At 65.7% G+C, this 27694-nt stretch overlaps 2 protein-coding genes across 2 annotated transcripts; one reads left to right on the forward strand and one right to left on the reverse strand.

Annotated features, from left to right (window-relative positions):
• Positions 1 to 45: 45 nt before the first annotated feature.
• On the reverse strand, positions 46 to 25737 carry LOC136303984 (adhesion G protein-coupled receptor L1-like). The gene is made up of 9 exons (XM_066207644.1): positions 25705 to 25737; positions 25060 to 25172; positions 20998 to 21211; positions 19058 to 19167; positions 4423 to 5072; positions 4273 to 4379; positions 3058 to 3449; positions 2132 to 2235; positions 46 to 575 (listed from the first exon to the last, which is right to left on the reverse strand). The coding sequence occupies exons 1-9, from the start codon at positions 25734 to 25736 to the stop codon at positions 234 to 236; spliced, it is 2064 nt and encodes a 687-aa protein (XP_066063741.1). The 5' UTR covers position 25737; the 3' UTR covers positions 46 to 233.
• Positions 25738 to 26649: 912 nt separating this feature from the next.
• On the forward strand, positions 26650 to 27546 carry LOC136303985 (uncharacterized). Its single transcript, XM_066207645.1, has one exon. It carries the CDS (start codon positions 26650 to 26652, stop codon positions 27544 to 27546), a length of 897 nt encoding a protein of 298 aa, XP_066063742.1.
• Positions 27547 to 27694: the final 148 nt, after the last annotated feature.

Raw genomic sequence — 27694 nt, forward strand, 5'->3', positions numbered from 1 at the left:
GATTTTGGGTCAATTTTGGCATTTGGGGGGGGTGTTGGGGGTCAATTTTGGTGTTTTGGCGAGTTTGGGCTCAATTTGGAGCCTTTTGAGGAGGGAGTTTTGGGGTCAATTTTGGCATTTTGAGGAGGGAGTTTGGGGGTCAATTTTGGCATTTGGGGGGTGTTGGGGGTCAATTTTGGTGTTTTGGCGAGTTTGGGCTCAATTTGGAGCCTTTTGAGGAGGGAGTTTTGGGGTCAATTTTGGCGTTCTGAGGGAATTTCAGGGGCGAGTTTTAGAGGGCATTCAGGAATTTTCGGGCCGACTCCCCTCTGGAGTCCTGCAGCCGTGTCCCCAGCCGCCCCCAGCCGTCCCCGCCGGTCTGAACCGCCGAAGGCCGGTTTCGGGGTCACCTTGTTGTAGTTTTTGCCCGCCGACTCCCTCTCGAGCGGGCGCAGCGCCTGCAGCTGCGCGTCCAGGATGTCGAGGAGCTGCTCCAGCAGGCGCACGGCCGAGCTGACGTCCCCCGCGAACACCGGGCCCCGCGTGTGCCGCGCCAGCTCCCCCGCGATGCTGGCCGCGTTCTCCCCGCTCTTGATCTGGGGGGGGCACCGCCCGAAGGTCGGGGGGGGGGTCCCCGAAATCCCCCCGAGGGTGGGAGGAGTTCCGGAGCCCCCTGAGGTCCCCTCCAGACGGGGGGACACCCCCAGATCCGCCAGGGAGGGGTTTGGGGGGGCCCCGGGGTGGCTCTGGGGCGGGGCGGTCACCAATTGAGGGGGGGCCATGTTCGAGGGGTCCCCCATTTGTGGGGGGTCTCCTGTGGGAGGGTTCTGGTTTTGGGGTTCCTGTTTTGGGGGGGGGGTCTCTGTTTGGGGGTCCCCCCTTGGGAAGGGTTCCAGTTTTGGGGTCCAGGTTTGGGGGGATTTCTGTTTGGGGGTGTCCCCTTTGGGGGTTCCCGGTTTTGGGGTCCCAGTTTTGGGGGTCTGGTTTTGGGGTCCCGGTTTTGGGGTTCCCTCTTTTGGGGTTCCCTGTGTTGGGGACCGGTTTGGGGGTGCCCTGATTTGGGGACCGGTTTGGGGGTCCCGGTTTTGGGGTTCCTGGTTTCGGGGTTCCCGGTTTTGGGGTCCGGCTTTGGGGTCCCTGATTTGGGGTCCGGTTTTGGGGTCCGGCTTTGGGGTCCCTGTTTTGGGGTCCGGTTTTGGGGTCCCTGTTTTGGGGTCCCGGGTTTGGGGGTCCCGGTTTTGGGGTCCGGTTTTGGGGTCCCAGTTTCGGGGTCCGGTTTTGGGGTTCCCTGTTTTGGGGTCCGGTTTTGGGGTCCCGGGTTTGGGGTCCCAGTTTTGGGGTCCGGTTTTGGGGTCCCGGTTTTGGGGTTCCCTCTTTTGGGTTCCCTGATTTGGGGACCGGTTTGGGGGGTCCCAGTTTTGGGGTTCCCGGTTTCGGGGGTGCCGGATTTGGGGTTCCCTCTTTTGGGGTCCCGGTGTTGGGGGTTCTCTCTTTTGGGGTTCCCGGGTTTGGGGTTCCCTGTTTTGGGGTCCGATTTTGAGGTCCCGGTTTTGGGGTCCCTGTTTGAGGTCCGGGTTTGGGGTCCCGGGTTTGGGGTCCCGGTTTTGGGGTCCGGTTTTGGGGTTCCTGGTTTCGGGGTTCCCGGTTTTGGGGTGCCGGTAATGGGGTTCCCTGATTTGAGGTTCCCTGTTTTGGGGTCCCGGTGTTGGGGGTTCCCTCTTTTGGGGTTCCCTGTTTTGGGATCCAGGTTTTGGGGTCCCGGTTTTGGAGTTCCCTCTTTTGGGGTCCCCTGTTTTGGGGTCTGGTTTTGGGGTTCCCTGTTTTGGGGTCCGGGTTTGCGGTCCCGGGTTTGGGGTCCGGTTTTGGGGTCCGGTTTTGGGGGTCCCGGTTTTGGGGTCCGGTTTTGGGGGTCCCAGTTTTGGGGTCCGGTTTTGGGGTCCGGTTTTGGGGGTCCCTGTTTTGGGGTCCCGGTTTTGGGGGTCCTGGTTTTGGGGTCCGGTTTTGGGGTTCCCTGTTTTGGGGTCCGGTTTTGGGGTCCCGGTTTTGGGGTTCCCTGTTTTGGGGTCTGGTTTTGGGGTCCGGTTTTGGGGTCCCGGTTTTGGGGTCCGGTTTTGGGGTCCGGTTTTGGGGTCCGGTTTTGGGGTCCCGGTACCTTCTGGGCCACCTGGTTGACCCAGGGGCTGGTGCAGTTGCTCAGGTCGGGCCCGCGCGGGTTCCACACCCCCAGCCCCAGCAGGCACTGGAAGGAGGCGATGCCTGGGGGAAAAGGGGGGCTCAGGGGGACCCCAAAACCCCCCTGGCCCCCCCACGGGCCCCACCCCGGCAGGATCTGGGGGGTGACATCGGGGGCAGGGGGCACCAGCCCCAAAATCCCCCCAAATCCCTCAAATTCCCTGAATTTCCCCGTTTACCTCGGGGGCCTTTGGGGCAGGGGTCTCTCCACCCCGAGACCCCCAGTCCCCATAGACCCCTGTGCCCCCCCCCAGTCCTTCCAGTGTCCCCAGTGTCCCCCCCACTCCCCATTCCCAGCCCCCCCAGTCCCCCCAGTCCCCCCAATATCTCCCAGTCCTCCCCAGTCTCCCCCCCAGTGTCCCCCCCAGTGTCCCCCTAGCCCCCCCAGTCCCCCCCAGTCCCCCCAGTGTCCCCCCAGTGTCCCCCCAGTGTCCCCCCCAGCCCTCCCCAGTGTCCCCCCAGTGTCTCCCCAGCCCCTCCAGTCTCCCCAGTGTCCCCCCAGTGTCCCCCCTCAGTGTCCCCCCAGCCCCCCCAGTGTCCCCCCCAGTCCCCCCAGTGTCTCCCCAGCCCCTCCAGTCTCCCCAGTGTCCCCCCAGTGTCCCCCTCAGTGTCCCCCCAGCCCCCCCAGTGTCCCCCCCAGTCCCCCCAGTGTCCCCCCCAGTGTCCCCCCAGTCCCCCCAGTGTCCCCCCAGTGTCCCCCCAGTCCCCATTCCCAGTCCCCCCCAGTGTCCCCCCAGTCCCCCCCAGTGTCCCCCCAGTGTCCCCCCAGTGTCCCCCCCAATCCCCCCAGTCTCCCCCAGTCCCCCCAGTGTCCCCCCCAGTGTCCCCCGCGTCCCCCCCGCTCACCTCGGGTCCCTTTGGGGCAGGGTCTCTCCACCAGCGCCCCCTGCTGGGCGGCGGGCCATTGCACCCTGCGCACCTCTCGGGCCTCGCACAGGGCGCCCCCCCGCCCCCCCCGGCGCCCCCCCCGGGCCCCGCGCCCCCCCCGGGCCCCCCCGGCGGGCGGCGGGAGGCGGGGGGCGGGGGCGGCGCGGCGGGGCCGCCGTTGGGGGGTCCCGGGGAGCCCCCCGGGGTGGCGGCGCTGTGCGCGGGGCCCGGGGGAGGCCCCGGGGGGGGGCCCGGCCGCGGGGTGAGGGGGCCCCGCCGGGCCGTGGGGGTGGGGGTACGGGGGGGCGGCGGAGCTGGGGGGCGCCGTGGGTGCGGGGGGGCGGCGCTGGGCGGTTCCGTCGTCACCGGGCCTGGGGGGGAGGGGGGGGACACACAAAACCCGGGGGGGGGGGGGGATGGGGGCGTTCAGGGCCTGAGGGACCCCCCCAATTAACCCCTCCAGCCCATGTGGGGGGGCGGGGGCTGATGGGCCCCCGCCCCCCCCCAAAAAATGACCCCCAAGGGTCCGGGGCACAGCGGGACCCCCAAAATCAACCCGGAGGTGACCCCGAGCACTTGGGGGGCCAAGAGCAAACTGGGGCACCCCCAGAGCGAACTGCGACCCCCGGGGTCCCCCCCACGCGCTTCGGGGACCCCCAAAGGCAGCCCCCCAGGGCAGCCCCAGGCCGCACCAAAAGTTTACCTGGACCCCCGGGGCTGCCCCCCCAAAGTAAACCGGGACCCCCGGGGCTGCCCCTAAAAATCCGGGGGTCCCCCGAAGTACCGGAGGCTGCACCCCAAAAATAAACCGGGACCCCCAGGGCTCCCCCCACATGTCCGGGGCTGCACCCCGAAGTCAAGCGGCCCCCCCCAGGCACCAGCTGCTCCCTCCAAGGGCTCTCCGCGCCGAACCCCGCGCCCCGAACCCTGCGGCCGCCCTCCAAACCCCTCGGCCGCCCTCCAAACCCCTCGGCCGCCCCCCAAAACCCCTCGGCCGCCCCCCAAAACCCCTCGGCCGCCCCCCAAACCCCTCGCCCACCCCCCAAACCCCTCGCCCGCCCCCCCAAACCCCTCGGCCGCCTCCAAACCCTTCGCCCGCCCCCCAGAACCCCTCGGCCGCCCCCCCGAACCCCTCGCCCGCCCCCCCGAACCCCTCGCCCGCCCCCCCGAACCCCTCGGCCGGGCGCCGCTCACCGTCCCCGTCCAGCGGCGCGAAGTCGAGGCCGTAAGCGCAGCAGGAAGTGGTTGTTCCACACGTAGAGCTGGTTGTCGCGGGGGTTGTAGCCCACCGAGGCCACGAACTGGTACGGGTTGGGGAAGGGCAGCGCCAGCGCCGAGCCGCGCCCCGCGCCGCGTGTCGAAGGCGTAGACCAGCGCGTTGCCCAGGTGCTCCGTGTCGTCGTCCAGGTAGACGCTGCGCACCACGTAGAGCACCCCGCAGGCCATGAAGGCGTCCGAGGCGGCGCGCTTGGCGTAGCCCGTCTCCCAGGTGCCCTCCAGGCGCAGCGTGTAGGGGTTCAGCTGGCTCACCACCAGCCGCCCGCCGTTGCCCTCGGTGGCGTAGATAACCCAGAGCCCCTCCTCGTCCACCGCCAGGTCGATGTCGGTCTTGCCGCCCCAGCGATAGGGCGACGTGTCGTGATAGTTGGCGGCGCCCACCACGGTCTCGCCGCTCTTGATGCGCGTCCGCAGGTCGTACTTGACGATGCTGCGGGTGCGCTCCTTGTTGTAGAAGACGGCGCCGTCGTAGACCACGAAGCCGGTGCCGTCGGCGCGGTGCGGGAGGCGGTGCGTGGCCGCGGGCCGGGCGCCCACCAGGTCGGCCCAGGAGGCGTACTCGGTGAGCGTGTCGGTGCGGTACGGCACCCAGGGCAGCACGTAGAGCCGGTCCCCCGACTGCAGCGGGTCCCGGCACCAGCCGCCGGCCTGGTGCGGAGACTCGTGCGTGGACAGCGCCGGCCCCACGCGCTGCGGGACCCCCGGGCAGACGAAAACTGCGGGAGGGGACGGGGGGACGGACAGACAGGGGGACACGGGGAGGGGGGGGGATGGACAGACAGGGGGACACGGGGAGGGGGGGGATGGACACGGGGAGGGGGGGATGGACAGACAGGGGGACACGGGAAGAGTGGGGAGGGACGGACAGGGGGACACGGGGAGGGACAGGGGGACATGGGGACAGGGGGAGGGTGGGGATGGACAGAGGGACACGGGGGACAGACATGGGGACACGGTGTGGGTGGGGACAGACAGGGGGACACGGGGAGGGGGGGACACGGGGACGGACAGGGGGACACGGGTGGGGGACAGACACGGGGACACGGGGAGGGGCGGGAGGGGACAGACAGGGGGACACGGGGAGGGACAGGGGGACACGGGGAGAGTGGGGACAGACACGGGGACGGGGGGTGGATGGGGGGACAGACGGACACAGGGACGGACAGACGGACACGGGGATGGACACGGGGACGGTGGGGATGGACAGAGGGACACGGGTGGTTTGTGGGACAGGCGGACAGTGGGACACGGGGGGGACACGGGGGGACAGCGAGAAGAGGAGAGAAAAGAGAAGCGTCTCATCAGCCACTGGGGGGTCCCACGGGGGGGCTGGGGGGGGACCCCAACCCCGGGGGGAATTTTGGGGACCCGGGGGAGGGGGCGGGACACGGGGGAGGGGGGGGGTCCTTTATCCGGGGAGGGGACAGAGGGGAGGGGACAGAACGGGGGGGGCGGGGGGGTGTGGGGACACCCCGACTGTCCCCCGGCAATGGCGGGAAGGGGGGGGCCGTGCCCCCCCCGCGACTCCGGGACCCCCCTTTGATCTGTGGGGGGAGGGGCAGCACCCTGAGGGGGGAGGGGCAGCTCTCCTTGGGGGGAGCCCTAAATGGGGGGGGAGGGGCTCAAATCGGGGGGGGGTCCCTAAATCGGGGGGGGGGGCTCTTCCCCTCCCCTCCCCTCCCCCCCCACAGCCAGGGACGATCGAGCGCGACGGAGACACGGGGGGGGGGGCGGGGGGGGGCTCGGGGGGGTCCCCCCCGGTGCGGGGGGCGGGGTTTGGGGGGGACCCCCCCGGTTTGGGGGGGCGGGGTTTGGGGGGGTCGCGCGTGGTCCCGGTGTCCGGCGCCGGCTGCAGAGAGGCTGGGGGAGAGAAACGGGGGGGTTAGAGCTGCGGGAGAGAAGGGGACACGGGGGGACACGGGGGGACACGGGGGGACACGGAGGGACCCCCGGAGCAGAGACCCTCCCCCCAAAAAAACAACCCCCCCCCGCCCCCCGTGGGGTCTCTGCGCCGGGGGGGTGGGGCCGCCATGGGGGCGGGGCCAGGCCGGGACCCCCGGGGGACAGCGGGGTCCCCCCCCAGTTTCACCCCCCAAGGGACCCTGGGCTGCGGTCCCGCCCCCCCGAGCCTGGCCCCGCCCCCCGGCCTGGCCCCGCCCCCCGCCCGGGGCGCGGCACAGGCGGGGCGAGGGGGAGGGGCAGGGGCGGGGCACACGCGCGTGTGACTGCACAGGTGTGACTGCACAGGTGTGAGCACAGGTGTGACTGCACAGGTGTGACTGCACAGGTGTGAGCACAGGTGTAACTGCACAGGTGTGACTGCACAGGTGTGACTGCACAGGTGTGACTGCACAGGTGTGACTGTACAGGTGTGACTATACAGGTGTGACTGCACAGGTGTGTGCACAGGTGTGTTTGTGTGCGCACAGGTGCATGTGCACGTGTGGACAGGTGTGATCACACCCCCCTGTCAGTTCTGGGGGTGCACACACCTGTGCAGTCACACACCTGTGTGAGCCCATTTACACACTGGTGTGGGCATGTGTTCACCTGGCCGTGTGCTTGCACGGGGAGGCTGTGGGTGTCTGTGCACAGGTGCGAGCACAGGTGTGAGCACAGGTGTGAGCACAGATGTGTTCAGGTGTGCCCATGTGAACAGGTATGAACACCCCCCTCAGTTCTAGGTGTGCACACACCTGTGCAGCCTCACAGACCTGTGCTCACACCTGTGGCTGTTACCTGTGCATGCTCACACAGGTGTGTGTCACTGTCACACCTGCCCAGGTGTGGTGCGCGGCCCCACCTGTGCCCCGTCGCACGCGCGTGTGCAGAGGCGCGGGGGCTGCGTGTGCACGGGGGAACACCTGGGCCTGCCGCTGGATCCAGGTGTGCACGAGCACCTGAGTGTAGAGCTCAGGTGTGTACAGCTCTGGTGTGCTCAGGTGTGCTCAGCTCAGGTGTGCACAGCTCAGGTGCGCTCAGGTGAGCACAGCCCCAGGTGAGCACAGCTGTGCTCAGCTCAGGTGTGCACAGCTCAGGTGACCACAGTCCCAGGTGTGCTCAGGTGTGCTCAGCTCAGGTGTGCTCAGGTGAGCACAGCCCCAGGTGTGCACAGCTCAGGTGTGCACAAGGACTGGGAACACAAAAGCCCCAGGTGTGCTCAGGCACCAATGTGCACAAGGATCCAGGTGAGCCCATCCAGGTGTGCCCAGGTGTGCCCATCCTGGTGTGCACATCCCGGCTGTGCCACAGCCTGAGGTTTGCGCAAGGAACCAGGTGAGCCCATCCAGGTGAGCTCATCCAGATGTGTCTAGTCAGGTGAGCCCATCCAGGTGCTCCCATCCAAGTGTGCACAGGGATCCAGGTGTGCCCATCCAGGTGAGCCCAGGTGCTCCCAGCCAGGTGTGCACTAGGATCCAGGTGTGCCCATCGAGTTGAGCCCATCCAGATGTGCCCATCCAGGTGTGCCTATCCTGGTGTGCACATGGATCCAGGTGTGCACATGGATCCAGGTGCTGCCATCCAGGTGAGCCCAGGTGTGCCCGTCCAGGTGTGCTCAAGGATCCAGGTGAGCCCAGGTGTGCCCATCCAGGTGTGCACAAGGATCCAAGTGTGCACATCAATCCAGGTGAGCCCAGGTGTGCCCATCCAGGTGTGCACAAGGATCCAGGTGAGCCCAGCCAGGTGTGCACAAGGATCCAGGTGAGCCCAGGTGTGCCCACCCAGGTGTGCACAAGGATCCAGGTGAGCCCATCCAGGTGTGCACAAGGATCCAGGTGAGCCCAGGTGTGCCCATCCGGTGTGCACAAGGATCCAGGTGAGCCCATCCAGGTGTGCCCAAGGATCCAGGTGAGCCCAGGTGTGCCCAAGGATCCAGGTGAGCCCAGGTGTGCACAAGGATCCAGGTGCTCCCATCCAGGTGAGCCCAGGTGTGCCCATCCAGGTGTGCACAAGGATCCAGGTGTGCCCATCCAGGTGTGCACAAGGATCCAGGTGAGCCCAGGTGCCCCCGGCGCTGCCGGCCAGGTGACCCCGTGCGGGCGGTGCCCAGCCCCCCGCGCTGCCCCGCCCGGGGGGTTTCGGGGTCCCCGGGGAGGTGGGGGAGGGGAGACTCACAGGCTCGGGGGGGGCCCCGCGGTCCGGGGGGGGCTCGGCCGGGCCCTGCGGGAGGAGGAGGAGGAGAGAGACACGTTAGGGGCCCCCCGCCCCCCGCTCCGGACACCTGTGGGAAGAAGCCGCGGCCCCGCCCCCGGCCCCGCCCACACCTGCCCCGAGCCCCCGCCCCTCTCCGGCCACGCCCTCCCCGGACACTGCCCCGCCCCCCCCCACCCCACCCCCGCACCCCGCGCGGACGGACGGACGGACACGGGGGCGACGCCCTGGCTGTGGGGTGACCCCGGGGTGACCCAAACTGACCCCGGAGTGACCCGGACTGACCCTGGACTGAACCCCGAGTGACTCTGGGGTGACCCCTGAGTGACCCTGAGCTGACCCCTGAGTGACCCAAACTGACCCCTGAGTGACCCTGGGGTGACCCCTGAGTGACCCAAACTGACCCCTGAGTGACCCTGGGGTGACCCCTGAGCTGACCCCTGAGTGACCCAAACTGCCTCAAAGTGACCCCAGGTGACCCCAAGTGACCCTTTGAATGATCCCCAACTGACCCACAGCTGACCCCAGGTGACCCCCCGAGTGACCCCTGAGTGACCGCCACTGCCCCAAACTGCTCCCCAACCCACACCTGACCCCAGGTGACCCCTGAGTGACCCCACAGGGCCCTGACTGACCCCAAATGACCGCAAATGACCTTTACTGACCCCTGACTGACCCCAACTGACCCTGACTGACCCAAATGACCTTTACTGACCCCGACTGACCCCATCTGACCTTGACTGACCCCGAGTGACCCCGACTGACCCTGACTGACCCCAACTGACCCCGACTGACCCTGACTGACCCCGACTGACCTTTCCTGACCCCAACTGACCCCGACTGACCCCAAATGACCGCAAATGACCTTTACTGACCCCTGACTGACCCCAACTGACCCTGACTGACCCTGACTGACCCAAATGACCTTTACTGACCCTGACTGACCCCAACTGACCCCGACTGACCCTGACTGACTCGACTGACCCCAAATGACCCCGACTGACCCCGACTGACCCCAAATGACTCCAAATGACCCCGACTGACCCCATCTGACCTTGACTGACTCCGAGTGACCCGACTGACCCTGACTGACCCCGACTGACCTTTCCTGACCCCAACTGACCCCGACTGACCCTGACTGACCCCAAATGACCGCAAATGACCTTTACTGACCCCTGACTGACCCCAACTGACCCTGACTGACCCCAACTGCTCTAAACTGACCCTGAGTGACCCCAACTGTCCTTGACTGACCCCTGACTGACCCTGACTGACCCCAGCTGACCCCAACTGACCTTTCCTGACCCCGACTGACCCCAGCACTGCCCCTGACTGCCCCGAGCTGCCCCTCCAGGGGGGGAGGGGGGATTATTTGGGGGGGGGGGCTCTGGGGGGGTTGGGGGGGGCTGGGGGGGCTCCCAGGGCCCCCCAAACTGCCCCTCCCCCCCACTGAGGGGGTGGCGGGAGGGGGGAGGGGTCACCCCAAACTCGGGGGGGGTCCCCAAAGCGTTTGGGGGGGGGTCTGGGGGGTCCTGGGGACCCCCGAGGGGACACTGGGGGGGTATGGGGCACCCCCGAATTAATGAGAGCTAATTAAGGGGGGGGGATTGAACCCCCCCCGATATTGGGGACCTGGGGGGGGAGGGGGGGGGGACAAGGGGGGGGAGGGGAAGGGGGGAGGGGAAACAGGGGAGGCCTTGGGGGGGGGGAGGATTTGTGGGGGGGCAGGGAATGGGGGAGGGGAAGGGGATGGGGGAGGGGCTCTGGAGGAATTGGGGGGGGGCCCAGAGGGGTGGGGGGAGGGGACGGGGGAATTTGGGGGGTGGGGGGGGGCGGGATCTGGGGGGAGGGGTCAGAATTTGGGGTCACTGGGGAGGATTTTGGGGTGCGGGGACACGGGGGGGTTCGGGGGTGGGTCTGGGAGGGGGTTTGGGGGGGTCTGGAAGGTTTGGGGGGGTCCAGGAGGGGTCAGGGAGGTTGGGGGGGGTCGGGAGGGTTTTGGGGTGTCCGGGGGGGTCAGGGAGGTTGGGGGGGGTCGGGAGGGTTTTGGGGTGTCCGGGGGGGTCAGGGAGGTTTGGGGGGGGTCAGGAAGGTTTGGGGGGCTCTGGGGGGGGTCGGGAGGGTTTCGGGGGGGCCGGAGCGAGGGGGTCCGTGTTACCTTTTTGTTCCACTTCTATTTTTAGCACCGGAAGAAAAGGCGGGAGAGAGCGGGGGGAGGGGCGGGAGGGGGGCGGGGGGGGTGCGGGAGGGGGAGGGGAGGGGTCACACGGGCGGGGGGGGGAGGGGGAGGGGAGGGGGAGGGGCGAGAGAGGAGACAAAGAGAAAAGAGATTAAACGGCTTCGGCCCCCCCCCGAGCCCGGGGGGACCCCGAGAGCCCCGAGAGCCCGGCCCGGCGGGGGAGGGGCGGCACCGCCCGGACACGGGACGGACACACGGGCACGGGACGGACACACGGACATGGGACGGACACGGGACGGACACACGGACATGGGATGGACACACAGACACGAGACGGACACGGGACGGACACACGGACATGGGATGGACACACAGACACGAGACGGACACACGGACATGGGATGGACACAGGACGGACACACGGACATGGGATGGACACGGGACGGACACACGGACATGGGATGGACACGGGACGGACACACGGACATGGGATGGACACACAGACACGAGACGGACACAGGGATGGACATAGGGGTGGACAGATGGACACGGGACGGACACGGGTCGGACACACGGACATGGGATGGACACGGGGATGGACATAGGGATGGACACACGGACACGGGGACGGACAGACGGACACCGGGATGGACACGGGATGGACACACAGACACGGGACGGACACACGGACACGGGATGGACACACGGACACAGGACGGACACACGGACATAGGATGGACACGGGATGGACACATGGACACGGGGATGGACACATGGACATGGGGATGGACACATGGACACGGGGATGGACACGGGATGGACACACAGACACGGGACGGACACAGGATGGACACGGGATGGACACATGGACACAGGGATGGACACATGGACACGGGGACGGACAGGCGGACACGGGGGTGGACACAGGGACACAGGAATGGACACACGGACACAGGGGTGGGACACTGGATACGGGAATGGACAGACGGACACGGGGGTGGACACAGGGACACACGGGTGGACAGACGGACACGGGATGGACATGAGGATGGACAGAGGGACAAGGGGGGAGACACGGAGGTGTCGAGGGATGGACAGATGGACAGGCGGGGCTGGATGGGGACGGACGGACACAGGGACAGGAAAGGGAGGAAAAGGAGGGAGAGAGGGACGGACACACGGACACACGGACACAGGGACAGATGGGGGAGAGAGAAAGAGAGTGACGGACAGAGGAGTGGACGGACAGATGGACATCGGGATGGACAGAGGGATGGCAAAGTGACGGACAGAGGGACAGGGGACGGATGGGGACGCACAGACGGACGGACAGACGGGAATGAGGGACAGAGGGACAGAGTCACCACGGGGGGACAGCCGGGGCCGTGGAGGGACAGACAGACGGACATGGAAAGGGGGGGATGGAGATGGCTGGGACGGGGATTGATGGATGGAGGTGATGGATGGACAGACGGGACACGGGGACACAGGGAGAGAGACACGGGGACAGATGGACACAGGGACAGAGGGACAGATGGACACATGGACAGACGGTGGGGGCACAGGGACAGAGGGACAGATGGACACATGGACAGACGGTGGGGGGCACAGGGACAGAGGGACAGATGGACACATGGACAGACGGTGGGGGCACAGGGACAGAGGGACAGATGGACAGATGGACAGACGGTGGGGGCACAGGGACAGAGGGACAGATGGACAGATGGACAGACGGTGGGGGCACAGGGACAGAGGGACAGATGGACACATGGACAGACGGTGGGGGCACAGGGACAGATGGACACATGGACACATGGACAGATGGTGGGGGCACATGGACAGAGGGAGAGAGGGACAGACGGACACAGGGACACACAGACTGACACACGGACAGACGCACAGAGGGACACACGGACAGACGGACAGACGGCCGGGGGGCGCGGGGCTCCCATCCCCCGCACTCCTGAGCCCCTCGGGGGGGGGTGGCGCCCCCCCCCGCCCCTCCCCCCCAGCCCTGGAGGGAGAGAAGAGACGGCGATGGGGGAGGGGCGGCCCGGGGGGGGGAGGGGCGGCCGGGGGCTCCCTCTCGGCCCCGCCGCGTCACCTGCAAAGGAAAGAGGCGCCCCCGCCCCTCCCCCAGCCCCCCCGGACCCCCCGAACCCGCCCCCACCCCCCCCCACGGCACCGGCGGGGACCGCGTGGGTGGGGCGTGTGCGTGAGTGTGAGTGCGCCCTCAGTGTGTGAGTGTGAGTGTGTGAGTGTGCGCTGGGTGTGCCCTGGGTGTGTGTAAGTGTGCCCTGAGTGTGTGAGTGTGCGTGAGTGTGAGTGCGCCCTCAGTGTGTGAGTCTGAGTGTGAGTGTGCCCTGAGTGTGTGTGTGTGTGTGCCTTCAGTGTGTGAGTGTGTGAGTGTGCGCTGGGTGTGCCCTGAGTGTGTGAGTGTGCGTGAGTGTGAGTGTGCCCTGAGTGTGCGTGTGTGTGTGCCCTCAGTGTGTGTGTGCATGTGTCTGAGCGTGAGTGTGTCCTGAGTGTGCCCTGTGTGTGTGAGTGTGCCCTGTGTGTGTGTGTGTGAGTGTGCCCACAGTGTGTGAGTGTGCCCTGGGTGTGTGTAAGTGTGCCCTGAGTGTGTGAGTGTGCGTGAGTGTGAGTGTGCCCTGAGTGTGAGTGCGCCCTCAGTGTGTGAGTCTGAGTGTGAGTGTGCCCTGAGTGTGTGTGCCCTCAGTGTGTGTGTGCGTGTGTGAGCGTGAGTGTGTCCTGAGTGTGCTGTGTGAGTGTGCCCTGTGTGTGTGAGTGTGCGTGAGTGTGAGTGTGCCCTGAGTGTGTGTGTGTGTGTGTGTGAGTGTGCGCTGGGTGTGCCCTGGGTGTGTGTCCTAAGTGTGCCCTGAGTGTGTGTGCATGTGAGTGTGTGAGTGTGCACAGTGTGCCCTGAGTGTGCTCTGTGTATGTGAGTGTGCCCTGAGTGTGCCCTGTGTGTCCTCAGTGTGCTCTGAGTGTGCCCTGAGTGTGCCCTGAGTGTGACTGTGCTCTGAGCCCTGGTGTATTCTTGGGTGTGTCCTGAGTGTTCTGGGTGTGTCCAGGTGTGTCCTGAGTGTTCTGGGTGTGTCCCAGGAGTGTCCAGGTGTGTTCTGGGTGTGTCCAGATGTGTCCTGAGTGTTCTGGGTGTGTCTGGGTGTGTCCCAGGTGTGTCCAGGTGTGTTCTGGGCGTGCCCTGAGAGCCAATGTGTCCTTGGCATGTGATCAGTGTGTGCCCGGTGTGTAATCAGCGTGTGCTTAATGAGTAATTAGCGCGTGTTTAATGTGGCCCAGGTGTGCCCAGGTGGAGTCGGTGTGCTCTGAACACGCCCAGGTGTGCTCAGCCCACACCAGCTGCTCTCCAGGTGTGGCTTCAGCACAGACAGGTGTGTGCTTGGCATGTCCAGGCGTGCCCCAGGTGTGTCCAGGCGTGCCCCAGGTGTGTCCAGGTGTGTCCGACACTCTGTGCTCACGCCCCAGGTGTGTGTTTAGCATACACAGGTGTATGCTGAGCGTGTCCTGAGCCCGCCCAGGTGTGTTTAACCCACACCAGGTGTGCATTGAGCGTGCAAGGTGTGTGCTTCGTGTGTCCCTAACACCCACATGTGCGTTCAGAGCGTTCCCAGGTGTGTTCAGAGCATTCCCAGGTGTGCTCAGAGCATTCCCAGGTGTGTTCAGTGTTCCCAGGTGTGTTCAGAGTGTTCCCAGGTGTGCTCAGAGCATTCCCAGGTGTGTTCAGAGTGTTCCCAGGTGTGTTCACAGCGTTCTCAGGTGTGTTCAGAGCATTCTCAGGTGTGTTCAGAGTGTTCCCAGGTGTGTTCAGAGTGTTCCCAGGTGTGTTCACAGCGTTCTCAGGTGTGTTCAGAGCATTCTCAGGTGTGTTCAGAGTGTTCCCAGGTGTGTTCACAGCGTTCTCAGGTGTGTTCAGAGCATTCCCAGGTGTGTTCAGTGTTCCCAGGTGTGTTCAGAGTGTTCCCAGGTGTGCTCAGAGCATTCCCAGGTGTGTTCAGAGCACTCACATGTGCGTTCAGAGCATTCCCAGGTGTGTTCAGAGTGTTCCCAGGTGTGCTCACAGCGTTCCCTGGTGTGTTCAGAGCACTCCCAGGTGTGCTCACAGCGTTCCCAGGTGTGTTCAGAGCACTCCCAGGTGTGCTCACAGCATTCTCAGGTGTGTTCAGAGCATTCTCAGGTGTGCTCAGAGCGTTCCCAGGTGTGTTCACAGCGTTCTCAGGTGTGCTCAGAGGGTCCCCAGGTGTTTTCAGAGGGTCCCCAGGTGTGCTCACAGCGTTCCCAGGTGTGTTCACAGCGTTCTCAGGTGTATTCAGAGTGTTCCCAGGTGTGTTCAGAGGGTCCCCAGGTGTGCTCAGAGCGTTCCCAGGTGTGTTCACAGTGTTCTCAGGTGTGCTCAGAGGGTTCTCAGGTGTGCTCAGAGGCCTCTCAGGTGTTTAGGTGTGGTCACCATGCACAGGTGTGTCCAGGTGTGTATCGTGTCCTCAGAACACCCTCAGCGTGTCCCGGGGCCTTTGACTCATGCCAGGTGTGTCCTTGACACGTCCAGGTGTGTGTTGGGCGTGTCCTGAGCCCATCCAGGCCTGAGCCCATCCAGGTGTGTTTAACCCATGCCAGGTGTGCACTCATCGTGTGCTCAGGTGTTCATCGTGTCCTTTAGCGTGTCCTGAGCGTGCCCAGGTGTGTTCACCTGCCCCAGGTGTGCTGAGCACGGACAGGTGAGGCCGTGGCTCTCTCAGGCCTCCGGGGCTGGCACCAGGTGTGCTTCTGCCACGCTCCACCTGTGTTTTTGGCATGTTTCTGGTGTGTTTTTGGCCTGGTTTTGGCGTGGTTTTGGCGTGGTTTTGGCGTGTCTTTGGCGTGGTTTTGGCGTAGTTTTGGCATGTTTTTCGTGTGGTTTTGGTGTGTTTTTGGCCTGGTTTTGGCGTGGTTTTGGCGTGTCTTTGGTGTGGTTTTGGCGTAGTTTTGGCATGTTTTTCGTGTGGTTTTGGTGTGTTTTTGGCCTGGTTTTGGCGTGGTTTTGGGGTGGTTTTGGCGTGTCTTTGGTGTAGTTTTGGCGTGGTTTTGGCATGTTTTTCGCTGTGGTTGAGGTGTATTTTTGCCACGGTTTACGTGTCGCTCTGCCGTGTTTTTGATGTGCTTCAAGTGTTGTTTCTGGCGCGTTTTACACGCTTTGGGCGTGGCTGTGCCGTGGTTCACGCGGCTGTGCCGTGGGTCATGCGGCTGTGCCGTGGGTCACATGGCTGTGCCGTAGGTCACACGGCTGTGCCGTGGTCCACGTGGCTGTGCTGTGGCTCACGTGGCTGTGCCGTGGTTCACGTGGCTGTGCCATGGTTCACGTGGCTGTGCCGTGGGTCACGCGGCTGTGCCGTGGGTCACGTGGCTGTGCCATGTCTCACATGGCTGTGCCGCGGGTTATGTGGCTGTGCCATGGTTTACACAGCTGTGCCGTGGGTCCCGCGGCTGTGCCGTGGGTCATGCGGCTGTGCCGTGTTTCACGTGGCTGTGCCATGGCTCACATGGCTGTGCCGCGGGTTATGTGGCTGTGCCATGGTTTACACAGCTGTGCCGTGGGTCACGCGGCTGTGCTGTGGTTTACGCGGCTGTGCCGTGGGTCACGTGGCTGTGCCGCGGGTCACACGGCTGTGCCATGGGTTATGTGGCTGTGCTGTGGGTCACATGGCTGTGCCGCGGTTCACGTGGCTGTGCCGTGGTTCACGTGGCTGTGCAGTGGGTCATGTGGCTGTGGTGTGGTTTACGCAGCTGTGCCGTGGGTTACGCGGCTGTGCCGTGGGTCACGCAGCTGTGCCGCGGTTCACGTGGCTGTGCCGTGGTTTACACGGCTGTGCCGTGGGTCACGTGGCTGTGCCATGGTTTACACGGCTGTGCCGCGGTTCACGTGGCTGTGCCGCGGTTCACGTGGCTGTGCCGCGGTTCACGTGGCTGTGCCGTGGGTCACGTGGCTGTGCCGCGGTTCACGTGGCTGTGCCGCGGTTCACGTGGCTGTGCCGTGGTTTACACGGCTGTGCCGTGGGTTTTGTGTGTTTCCTGCACATTTTTGCCAGCGTTTACCTGTGGCTTTGGCACGTTTTTGGCGCGTTTTTGCCGTGCTTCGCATGTGTTTTTGCCGTGGTTTAGGTGTAATCGCGCCGTGGTTTAAGCGTGTTTTTGGCGTGTTTTTGGCGCGTTGTCCCTGCCGTGTCCCTGCTGTGCTTCGCGTGTGGTTTTGCCGTGTCCCTGCTATGTTTTTGGTGTGGTTTTGGTGTGTTTTTGGTGCACTGTTGCCGTGTCCCTGCTGTGTTTAATGTGTGGTTTTGCCGTGTTTAATGTGTGGTTTTGGTGTGGTTTTGGCGTGTTTGTTGCGTGTTTTTGGTGTATTTTTGCCATGTCCCTGCCACGGTTTTGGTGTGGTTCTGGTGTGTTTTTCGTGTGTCCCTGTCGTGGCTTTGGTGTGGTTTTGGTGTGTTTTCGCCATGTCCCTGTCGCGTTTTTGGTGTGTTTTCGCTATGTCACTGCCATGTTCCTACCGCGTCCCTGTCGTGTTTTTGGTGTGTCTTTGGTGTGTTTCTGCCGTGTCCCTGTGTGTTTTTGGTGTGTCCCTGCCGTGTTTTTGGCGTGATTTTCGTGTGTCCCTGCCGTGGTTTTGGTGTGTTCTAACCGTGTTTTTGCCGTGTCCCTGCCGTGTTTTTGGCGTGTTTTTGGTGTGTTTTTTGGCACGTTTTTGCCGTGTCCCTGCCGTGCCCGTGGCGGGTCCCGGGGCCGGTGCCGTGTCCAGCCCAGTCCGGCCGTGTCCGGCCGTGTCCGGCCCTTCCCTCGAGGCTCCGGCGGCGGCTGCAAAGCAAAGCTGGGGGAGGGGCCGGGGGGGGGGGTGGTTTGGGGGTCCCGCGACGGCGCCTGGGGAGAGACGGGGTCACCCCACCCCCCCCCGGGACCCCCGGGTCACACCGAGCCCCCCGGGGGGTCACAGCGCCCGTGGGGGGGTCACAACTGGGGACACGGGGGTCACACCCCGGGGGGCACAGACCCCCCCCCCAGCCCCACACTTGGGGGTTCCCTGAGACCCCCCAGCCCCACCCCACCCCCCCAAAGGTGCCGGGTGCCCCCAGGGTTGGGGGTGCTGGGGGCTGCGGGGTCCCCGTGGGGTTCCGTGGGTGCTGTGGGGCGGGACTTCCCCAGGTGCACCTCTGGGTGCTGTGGGGCTGGGGAGGACACTGTGGGGCAGAGCTGTGGGGCAGAGCTGTGGGGCAGAGCTGTGGGGCAGAGCTATGGGCAGAGCCGTGGGCACAGCTGTGGGACAGAACAGGATCTGTGGGGCAGAGCTGTGGGGCAGAGCTATGGGCAGAGCCATGGGCACAGCTGTGGGACAAAACAGGATCTGTGGGGCAGAGCCGTGGGGCAGAGCTATGGGGCAGAGCTATGGGCAGAGCCATGGGCACAGCCGTGGGACAAAACAGGATCTGTGGGGCAGAGCTGTGGGGCAGAGCTATGGGGCAGAGCTATGGGCACAGCCATGGGCACAGCTGTGGGGCAGAACAGGATCTGTGGGGCAGAGCTGTGGGGCAGAGCTATGGGGCAGAGCTATGGGCACAGCCATGGGCACAGCTGTGGGACAGAACAGGATCTGTGGGGGCAGAGCTGTGGGGCAGAGCTATGGGGCAGAGCTATGGGCACAGCCATGGGAGAGAACAGGGGCTGTGGGGCAGAGCTGTGGGGCAGGATCTCTGGGGCAGGATCTATGGGGCAGAGCTGTGGGGCAGCAGTCGCTGTAGGGCACGCAGTCGTACTGCACCTCCAGGTACTTGTAGGTGCCAAGATTTGGGGTGCTGTGGGGCAGGACAGCACAGAGCTGTGGGGCAGAGCTGTGGGGCAGCACTCACTGTAGGGCACGCAGTCGTACTGCACCTGTGGGGCAGGTCTATGGGGCAGGATCTGTGGGGCAGGACGTGTGGGTCACTCACTGTAGGGCACGCAGTCGTGCTGCACCTGTGGGGCAGGTCTATGGGGCAGGGTGGGATCTATGGGGCAGGTCCATGGGGCAGGATCTCTGGGGCAGGATCTGTGGGGCAGGATCTGTGGGGCAGCACTCATTGTAGGGCACGCAGTCGTACTGCACCTCCAGGTACTTGTAGGTGCTGTGGGGCGGGTCTATGGGGCAGGGTGGGATCTATGGGGCAGGTCCATGGGGCAGGATCTCTGGGGCAGGATCTGTGGGGCAGAGCTGTGGGGCAGCAGTCGCTGTAGGGCACACAGTCATACTGCACCTGTGGGGCAGGTCTATGGGGCAGGGTGGGATTTATGGGGCAGGTCTATGGGGCAGGATCTGTGGGGCGGGATCTGTGGGGCAGCACTCACTGTAGGGCACGCAGTCGTACTGCACCTCCAGGTACTTGTAGGTGCCCGGGCAGGGGTCGGGGAAGGCGTCGGAGCCGGCGACCACCACGCACTGAGTGCGGTTATTGCACCTGCGGGGACACGGGGACGCGTCGGGGACACGCCGGGGACACGGGGGACACGGTGGGGACACGGGGGACAGTGGGGCACAAAAGGGACACGGTGGGGACACGGGGGACACGGTGGGGACACGGTGGGGACACGGGGACGTGTCAGGGACACGGCAGAGACGCTGGTGTGTTGGGGACACAGAGGGGACGTGATGGGGACACACCAGGGACACGGGGACACATTGGGGACATGGCAGAGACACGGCAGGGACACGGGGACACGTCGGGGACACGGGGGGACACAGAGGGACGTGGGACAGGAGGGGACACAGACACAGGGGATGTGAGGGGACCTGAAGGGACACAAGGGGACGTGGGGACACACGGGGACACGTGGGGACAGCAGGGACATTGGGGGACACATGGGGGACACGGGGACACACACAGGGGGACACGGGCACAGCAGGGGGACAGGGACCTGAGGGGACACAGGGACACAGGGACATGGGGACAGCCGGGACATGGGGACACAGGGACACGGGGACAAGGGGACACGGGGACACAGGGACACAGGGACAGCAGGGACACGGGGACACGGGGACATGGGGACACAGGGACATCCCCCAACTGTCCCCGTGTCCCCCCTTGTGCCACGCCCCAACTGTCCCCAGGTGTCCCCATGTCCTGCCTGTCCCCAGGTGCCCCCAGCGTCACCACGGGGCCACGTCCCCCACGTGTCCCCAACATGCCCCGGTGCCCCATGTCCCACCCTCCTGTGTGCCTGCACAGCTCCAGCCTGTCCCCGTGTCCCCAGGGTGTCCCCAAGGTGTCCCCAGGGTGCCCCCAGGGTGTCCCCAGGGTGTCCTGCATGTCCCCATGTCCCCTCGGTGCCATCACGTGCAGGGGCAGGGCCAGGCTCCCAGTGCCCCACAATTGTCCCCATGTCCCCTCCCTGTGCCCATGTCCCCGCACCCATTGCCCCGTCCTCTGTCACCCACTGTTCCCACGTCCCCAACCTCAAACACCTTCCTGGTGCCCCCATTGACCCCAGTGCCGCCAGTGTCCCCCATGTCCCCAGTGTCCCCAATGTCCCCAATGTCCCCAGTGTCCCCAGTGTCCCCAGTGTCCCCCATGTCCCCACTGTCCCCAGTGTACCCAGTGTCCCCAGTGTCCCGTGTCCCCCAGTGTCCCCAGTGTCCCCCATGTCCCCACTGTCCCCAGTGTACCCAGTGTCCCCAGTGTCCCGTGTCCCCAGTGTCCCCAGTGTCACCAGTGTCCCCAATGTCCCCATTGTCCCCATTGTCCCCAATGCCCCCAGCGTCCCCAGTGTCCCCAGTGTCCCCAGTGTCCCCAATGCCCCCAATGTCCCCACTATCCCCAATGTCCCCAGTGTGCCCAGTATCCCCACTATCCCCAATGTCCCCACTGTCCCCAGTGTCCCCAGTGTCCCCAATGTCCCCAGTGTCCCCATGTCCCCAAAGTCCCCCAGTGTCCCCAGTGTCCCGTGTCCCCACTATCCCCAATGTCCCCATTGTCCCCATTGTCCCCATTGTCCCCAATGCCCCCAGTGTCCCCAGTGTCCCCAGTGTCCCCAATGCCCCCAATGTCCCCACTGTCCCCAATGTCCCCAGTGTCCCCATGTCCCCAAAGTCCCCCAGTGTCCCCAGTGTCCCCAATGCCCCCAGTGTCCCAGTGTCCCCAATGTCCCCATTGTCCCCAGTGTCCCCAATGTCCCCATTGTCCCCAGTGTCCCCAATGCCCCCAGTGTCCCCAATGTCCCAGTGTCCCCAGTGTCCCCACTGTCCCCAGTGTCCCCAGTGTCCCCGTGTCCCCGTGTCCCCGTGGTGTCACCTCTGGGCCATGATGGGCTGTGCCTGGGGCAGGTAGCACTGCACGTTCGCCATCTGCCCGGGGTCGGCGTCGCAGATCTTGTCGTCGGTGCGGCCGTAGTTGGCGTCGGCCACCAGCACCACGTCGCTGCCGGGGCAGCGCAGCTCCAGCGGGTACCCCTCGCACGCCAGCTCCCGCCGGGCCAGCCCGAAGGGGAGGGCGCCCCGGATCAGCCCTGGGGACCCCGAAATATGGTCAGGGGACCCCGAAAATGGGTCAGGGGACCCCAAAAATGGGTCAGGGGACCCCAAAAAACCCGGGGTACCCCGATCCATCCACTCCAGACCCCGCTGTGCCAGCCCAAAGGCAGAGCGCCCCCGGATCAGCCCTGGGGACCCCGAAATACGGTCAGGGGACCCCGAAAATGGGGTAAAGGACCCCAAAATAGGGTCAGGAACCCTAAAAGGAGGACAGGGAACCCCAAAACACCCGGGGCACCCCGATCCATCCACACCATCCACAGATCCATCCACGGATCCTGCCAGGCCAGCCCGAAGGGGAGAGCGCCCCGGATCAGCCCTGGGGACCCTGAAATAGGGTCAGGGGACCCCAAAAATGGATCAGGGAACCCCAAAACAGGGTCAGGGAACCCCAAACGGGTTCCTGCGCCCCTAAATGGGGTCCCTGAACCCCAAAGGGGTCCCCGCACAGCCCTTGGGGCACAGAGACCACCTGGGCCCCGAACCCCAAATCGGGGACCCCGGGCAGCCCCCAGCCCCAAATCCCCAACACCTGGGAGCCCTGACCTGACACACCTGGGACCCCAATCCCAAACACCTGGGACCCCCTCACCTGACACACCTGGGACCCCAATCGCCAACACCTGGGACCCCCTCACCTGACACACCTGGGACCCCAATCGCCAACACCTGGATCCCCGATCCCAAACACCTGAATCCCCCAATCGCCAACACCTGGGACCCCTGACCTGACACACCTGGGACCCCAATCGCCAACACCTGGGACCCCCTGACCTGACACACCTGGGACCCCAATCCCAAACACCTGGCTATCCCAAATCAAAACACCTGAGATCCCCCAATCCCAAAGACCTGGATCCCCTGATCCCAAACACCTGGATAACCACAATCTCAAACACCCGAATCCCCCAATCCCAAACACCTGGATCCTCCGATCCCAAACACCAGGAAACCCCAATGGATGTTTGGGTCCTCCAAAATCCCAGATCCCCCCAATCCCTGAGACCCAAGTGCCCCCTGACCTGGGATCCCCTGATCCCAAGCACCTGAATTCCCTAATCCCAAACCCCTGGAAATCCCAGTCCTGCACAGCTGGATTCCCATGATCCCAAACACCTGGATCCTCTGATCCCAAACATCTGGATAACCACAATCCCAAACACCTGGGATCCCCCCAATCCCAAACATGTGGATCCTTCAATCCCAAACACCTGGATCCCCCAATCCCAAACACCTGAGACCCCCTGACCTGACACACCTGGGACCTCCAATCCCAAACACCTGGGACCCCAAATCCTGAACATTTGGGACCCCCAGACCTGGACAAAGGGGAGCTCCAATGAATTTCGGGACCTCCAAAATCCAGGCTGTCCCCCACTCCCAAACACCTGGAATCCCCCACTCCCAAACACCTGGAATCCCCCAATCCCAAACACCTGGATCCCCAATTGCCAACACTGAAATCCCCCAATCCCAAACACCTGGATCCCCAATCCCCAACACCTGGAATCCCCCAATCCCAAACACCTGGATCCCCCAATCCCAAACACCTGGATCCCCAATCCCCAACACCTGGATCCCCAATCCCAAACACCTGGATCCCCAAATCTGTCACACCCGGGTTCCCCCAATCCTGGAAACCTGGGACCCCAAATCCAGCACCTGGGACCCCGAAAATCCAGAGTGTCCCCAATCCCGGACACCTGAGACCCCAAATCTTTGGGACCTGAGACCTCTGATGGATGTTCGGGTCTCCCCAAAAATCCAGAGCCCTCCTGAGCCTCAGTGCCGGGATCTCCCAAATCCTGGACGGCCGGGATGTTCGGGGATCCCCAAATCCAGGAACCCCCCAAACCCTGACACCCGGAGCCCCAAAATCCGGGATCTCTCAATTCCAAACACCCGGGACCCCAAAATCCGGGATCTGCCAATCCCACACACCCGGGACCCCAAAATCCGGGATCTGCCAATTCCAAACACCCGGGACCCCAAAATCCGGGATCTGCCAATCCCAAACACCCGGGACCCCAAAATCCGGGATCTGCCAATCCAAAACACCCGGGACCCCAAAATCCGGGATCTCCCAATTCCAAACACCCGGGACCCCAAAATCCGGGATCTGCCAATCCCAAACACCCGGGACCCCAAAATCCGGGATCTGCCAATCCCAAACACCCGGGACCCCAAAATCCGGGATCTGCCAATCCCAAACACCCGGGACCCCAAAATCCGGGATCTGCCAATCCCACACACCCGGGACCACAAAATCCGGGATCTGCCAATCCAAAACACCCGGGACCCCAAAATCCGGGATCTCCCAATTCCAAACACCCGGGACCCCAAAATCCGGGATCTGCCAATCCCAAACACCTGGGATCCCCTAAAACCCAGGGTCCCCTCAATCCCAGATCCTGGATCCCCCAAAACCCCAGATCTCCCTTTCTCCCTGATCCCGTGTCCCCCCAAAATCCAGGATCTCCCCGATCCTGGATCCCATTTCCCCCCAACATCTGGGATCTCCCCGATCCCAAATCCTCCGAACTCCAGGATCTCCCGTTCCCGGGCGATCCCTGGATCTCCCAACTCCCGGCCACCCCAAATCCAGGATCCGCCTGATCCCGGATTCCGTGTCCCTGATCCCAGATCCCATTTCCTCCCCCAAATCCAGGATCCGCCCGATCCCAGATCCCCCAAATCCGGGATCTCCCCAATCCGGGACTCCGGGACACCCCAAGGCTGTGCCTTACACACTCACGGCACCCCAGAGGTGCTGCACACCCCTCACACACCCCTTTACACGCCCCTTGCACACCCGGGGCGTTGTACAGCCCTCACACACCCTTTACACGCCCCTTGCACACCCGGGGTGTTGTACACCCCTCACACACCCCTTTACACGCCCCTTGCACACCCGGGGTGTTGTACACCCCTCACACACCCTTTACACGCCCCTTGCACACCCGGGGCGTTGTACAGCCCTCACACACCCTTTACACGCCCCTTGCACACCCGGGGCGTTGTACAGCCCTCACACACCCTTTACACGCCCCTTGCACACCCGGGGTGTTGTACAGCCCTCACACACCCTTTACACACCCCTTGCACACCCGGGGTGTTGTACCGCTCTTGCACACCCCTTGCACAGCCCCTGGGCACCTCTGGAGCCTTGCACACCTCTCACGCCCTTTACACACCCCTGGACATGCCCGGGGTGTTGTCGAGGACTTGCACACACCCCTTGCACGCCCCTGTGCACCTCTGGGTTGTTGCGCAGCCCTTTGCACGCCCCTTGCACAATCCTTGCACGCCCCTGAGCACCTCCGGGCTGCGGCACACTCCCTGCACGGACACCGCTCAAGCCTTGCACGCCCCTTTTGCACGTCCCTATTGCACGCCCCTTGCACAACCCCGGCCCCCTCCGGGGTGCTGCACGGCCCTTGCACAGGCGTTACACGCCCCTTTTGCACGCCCCTATTGCACGCCCCCTGGGGTGCGGCACAGACCTTGCACGCCCCTTACACAATCCCTGCACGCCCTTTGCACAAGCGTGACGCAACCGTGGCACGGCACCTCGGGGGTGTCACACGGGCCTTGCACGCCCCTTGCACACCCCCGGAGCCTTGCACACCTCTCACACACCCCTCGCACCCCCCTGAGCACCTCCGGAGTGTTGTGGAGGCCTTGCACGCCACTTGCACCCCCCCGTGCACTCCTGGGGCGTTGTGCAGGTCTTGCACACCCCTTGCACGCTCCTTGCACGAACCTTCCGCGTCCCTTGCACACGGCTCGTACACGCCTTTCACACCCCTCGCACGCCCCTCACCGTGTGTGCCCGGGGCGCCGATCAGCAGCAGCAGCAGCAGCGGGGCGGGGGAGGGGCGCGCCATGGCGGGGGAGGGGCGCGGGGACCCCCCAACCTCACCGGGGGGCTCCGAGCTGGGGGGAGACACAAATTTGGGGGGGGGGTCCCCAAAAAACAGCGCGGGGGAGGGGTGGGGGAGGGCGGGAGGGGGTGGGGGGGAGCCGGTGATTAATGGGAAGGGGGGGTAATTAATGAGGGGGGGGTAATTAATGACGGGGATAATTAATGACGGGGGAATTAATGTTTGGGGGAGGAACCCCCCCCCCAAAATCCAGCGGCTCCCCCGAATCCTCTCTGCCCCCACCCCCTCCCCAATTCCGGCCCCCCCCAAACGCGGGCGGGGCCTGGTGTCCTCCCCCTCCCCCCCCCAAAATCCGAGGGGGGGTCCAGGCCCCCTCTCCATCCCCCGGGGGGGCCCTGACGTTCCGTCCCCCCCCCCGCCCGGACCATCTGTTCCCCCCCAAATCCCGCGGGGCTCGGAGCCCCCGCCCCCCCCTAATCCGCGGCCCGGCGGCCCCGGGGGGGCAAAGCCGATTATTCCCCCCCCCCCGCCCCCCCGAGCCCCCCCAGGACCCCCGGCCCCCCCCCCCCCGGCCCCCCCCTCACCCCGCGCAGGGGCCGATGCGGCCGCGGTGCATTGTGGGAAGCTCAGCCCCGGGTTGCCAGGGGCGACGGCGCCGCGGTGCATTGTGGGAGAATCCCCCCATCACCCCCCCACACACATCAGAATGATGGGGGGGGGGGGCGCAGCGCCGTCCCAGAATGCTCCGCGCGCCGACATCGCCCCCCCCCCCCCGCCCCCCCCCCCTAAATTCAACCCCCCCCCCTCCTTGGGGAAACTGAGGCGGGGGCGGACCCCCCGCAGCGCGCCCCCAAAAAACACCTGGGGGGGGGGGGGCCGCACCCCCCGGCCCCCGCCTCAGTTTCCCCACGGGGCGGGGGGGGAAGGAGCACAGCACCCCCCCCCCGCCGCGCCCCGGGAGGGTCCCAAATGGGGGAGGGGGCCGGGAGGGGCCGCACCCCTCATTTCAAACGCCTCCCCCCTCAATCCCCGGCCCCCGCCCCCCTTTATCCCCCGGCCCCCCCAATGCCGGCCCCCGCCCTGTCCCCCCCGAATGTCACCCCCCGGCCCCCCCCCCTTCCCCCCCCCAGGGGACATCCCGGACCCCCTTTGCTCCCCCTCCCCCCCCCGGCTTTTCACAGCCCCCCTTTTATTAGCGCCCCCTCCCCCGCACCGCGGGACCCCCCCAATTCCCACGGCCCCCCCTCATTTTACACAGCCTCCCTCCTCCCCCGGCAGGACCCGCCCCAGCTTTACGCGCCCCCCCCATTCCAAACCCACCCCCCATTTTAACAGCGCCCCTTTTTCAGCCCCCTCCCCCCTTTTCACGCCCCCCCCCCATTTACCAGCGGCCCCCCCCCGGGCCCTCCTCACCTGCGGGGGCGGCTCCCCCCGGCCCCCCCCCCGGCCCCAAAGGGGTCCCCGTGTCCCCCCGGACCCTCCCCAGGACCCCCCCCGCACCCCCCCCCGGTACCTGCGGGTTCAGCTCCATGCGGCGATCGCGGCGCGACCCCCCCCGGACCGCCCCGCGCCCGCGGGCTCCCCCCGCCGGCGGCCGCCGGAACTGCGGGACCCCCCGGCCCCTCCCGGGCCGCCAGCGCCCCCCCGCGCCCACCGCCGGGACTGCAGCGACCCCCGGCCCCGCCCGGGCCGCCAGCGCCCCCCGCGCCCACCGCCGGGACTGCAGCGACCCCCGGCCCCGCCCGGGCCGCCAGCGCCCCCCCGCGGCCACCGCCGGGACTGCAGCGACCCCCGGCCCCGCCCGGGCCGCCAGCGCCCCCCGCGCCCACCGCCGGGACTGCAGCGACCCCCGGCCCCGCCCGGGCCGCCAGCGCCCCCCCGCGGCCACCGCCGGGACTGCAGCGACCCCCGGCCCCGCCCGGGCCGCCAGCGCCTCCCGCGGCCACCGCCGGGACTGCAGCGACCCCCGGCCCCGCCCGGGCCGCCAGCGCCCCCCGCGGCCACCGCCGGGACTGCGGGACCCCTCCCCATCCCCCACCGTGACAGCGCCTCCTCCTGGTTACCGCCGGGACTGCAGAGATCCCTCCCCCACCCCAGCACTGTCCCCTCCTGGTCACTTAGGGGACTGCACCGCCCCTCCCCCATCCCGCTACTGTCCCTTCATGGTCACCTCCAGGACTGCAGGAACCCCTTCCCATCCCCCACCCTGTCATTGTCCCCTCCCTGTCACCTCCCCCCTCCACCATCGCCTCCCCGCGGCCGCCGCCGGGACTGCACCGCCCCTCCCCCACCGTGCCCTTGCTGTGGCTGCCCCTCCCCCACCCCGCTACTGTCCCCTCGTTGTCACCTCCCCCCCACCATCGCCTCCCCGCGGTCACCGCCGGCACTGCAGCGCTGCCACTCGGGGGCTAATGACGGGGCGTTAATGAGGGGACATTAATGAGGGGGCGTCAATGAGGCTCCATTTATTTGCCTCTTCATTCAGGGGGTGTTAATGAGGGCGGGGTAGATAAACCCGGTAATTAATGTGGGACGGTGAATGGGGTGGATAAGGGAAGGGAAGGGCGTTAATGA

Source organism: Chamaea fasciata, unplaced genomic scaffold (genome assembly GCF_029207755.1).
Source record: "Chamaea fasciata isolate MVZ Bird 193981 ecotype frontalis unplaced genomic scaffold, bChaFas1.0.hap1 SCAF_46, whole genome shotgun sequence".
Taxonomy (NCBI): domain Eukaryota; kingdom Metazoa; phylum Chordata; class Aves; order Passeriformes; family Sylviidae; genus Chamaea; species Chamaea fasciata.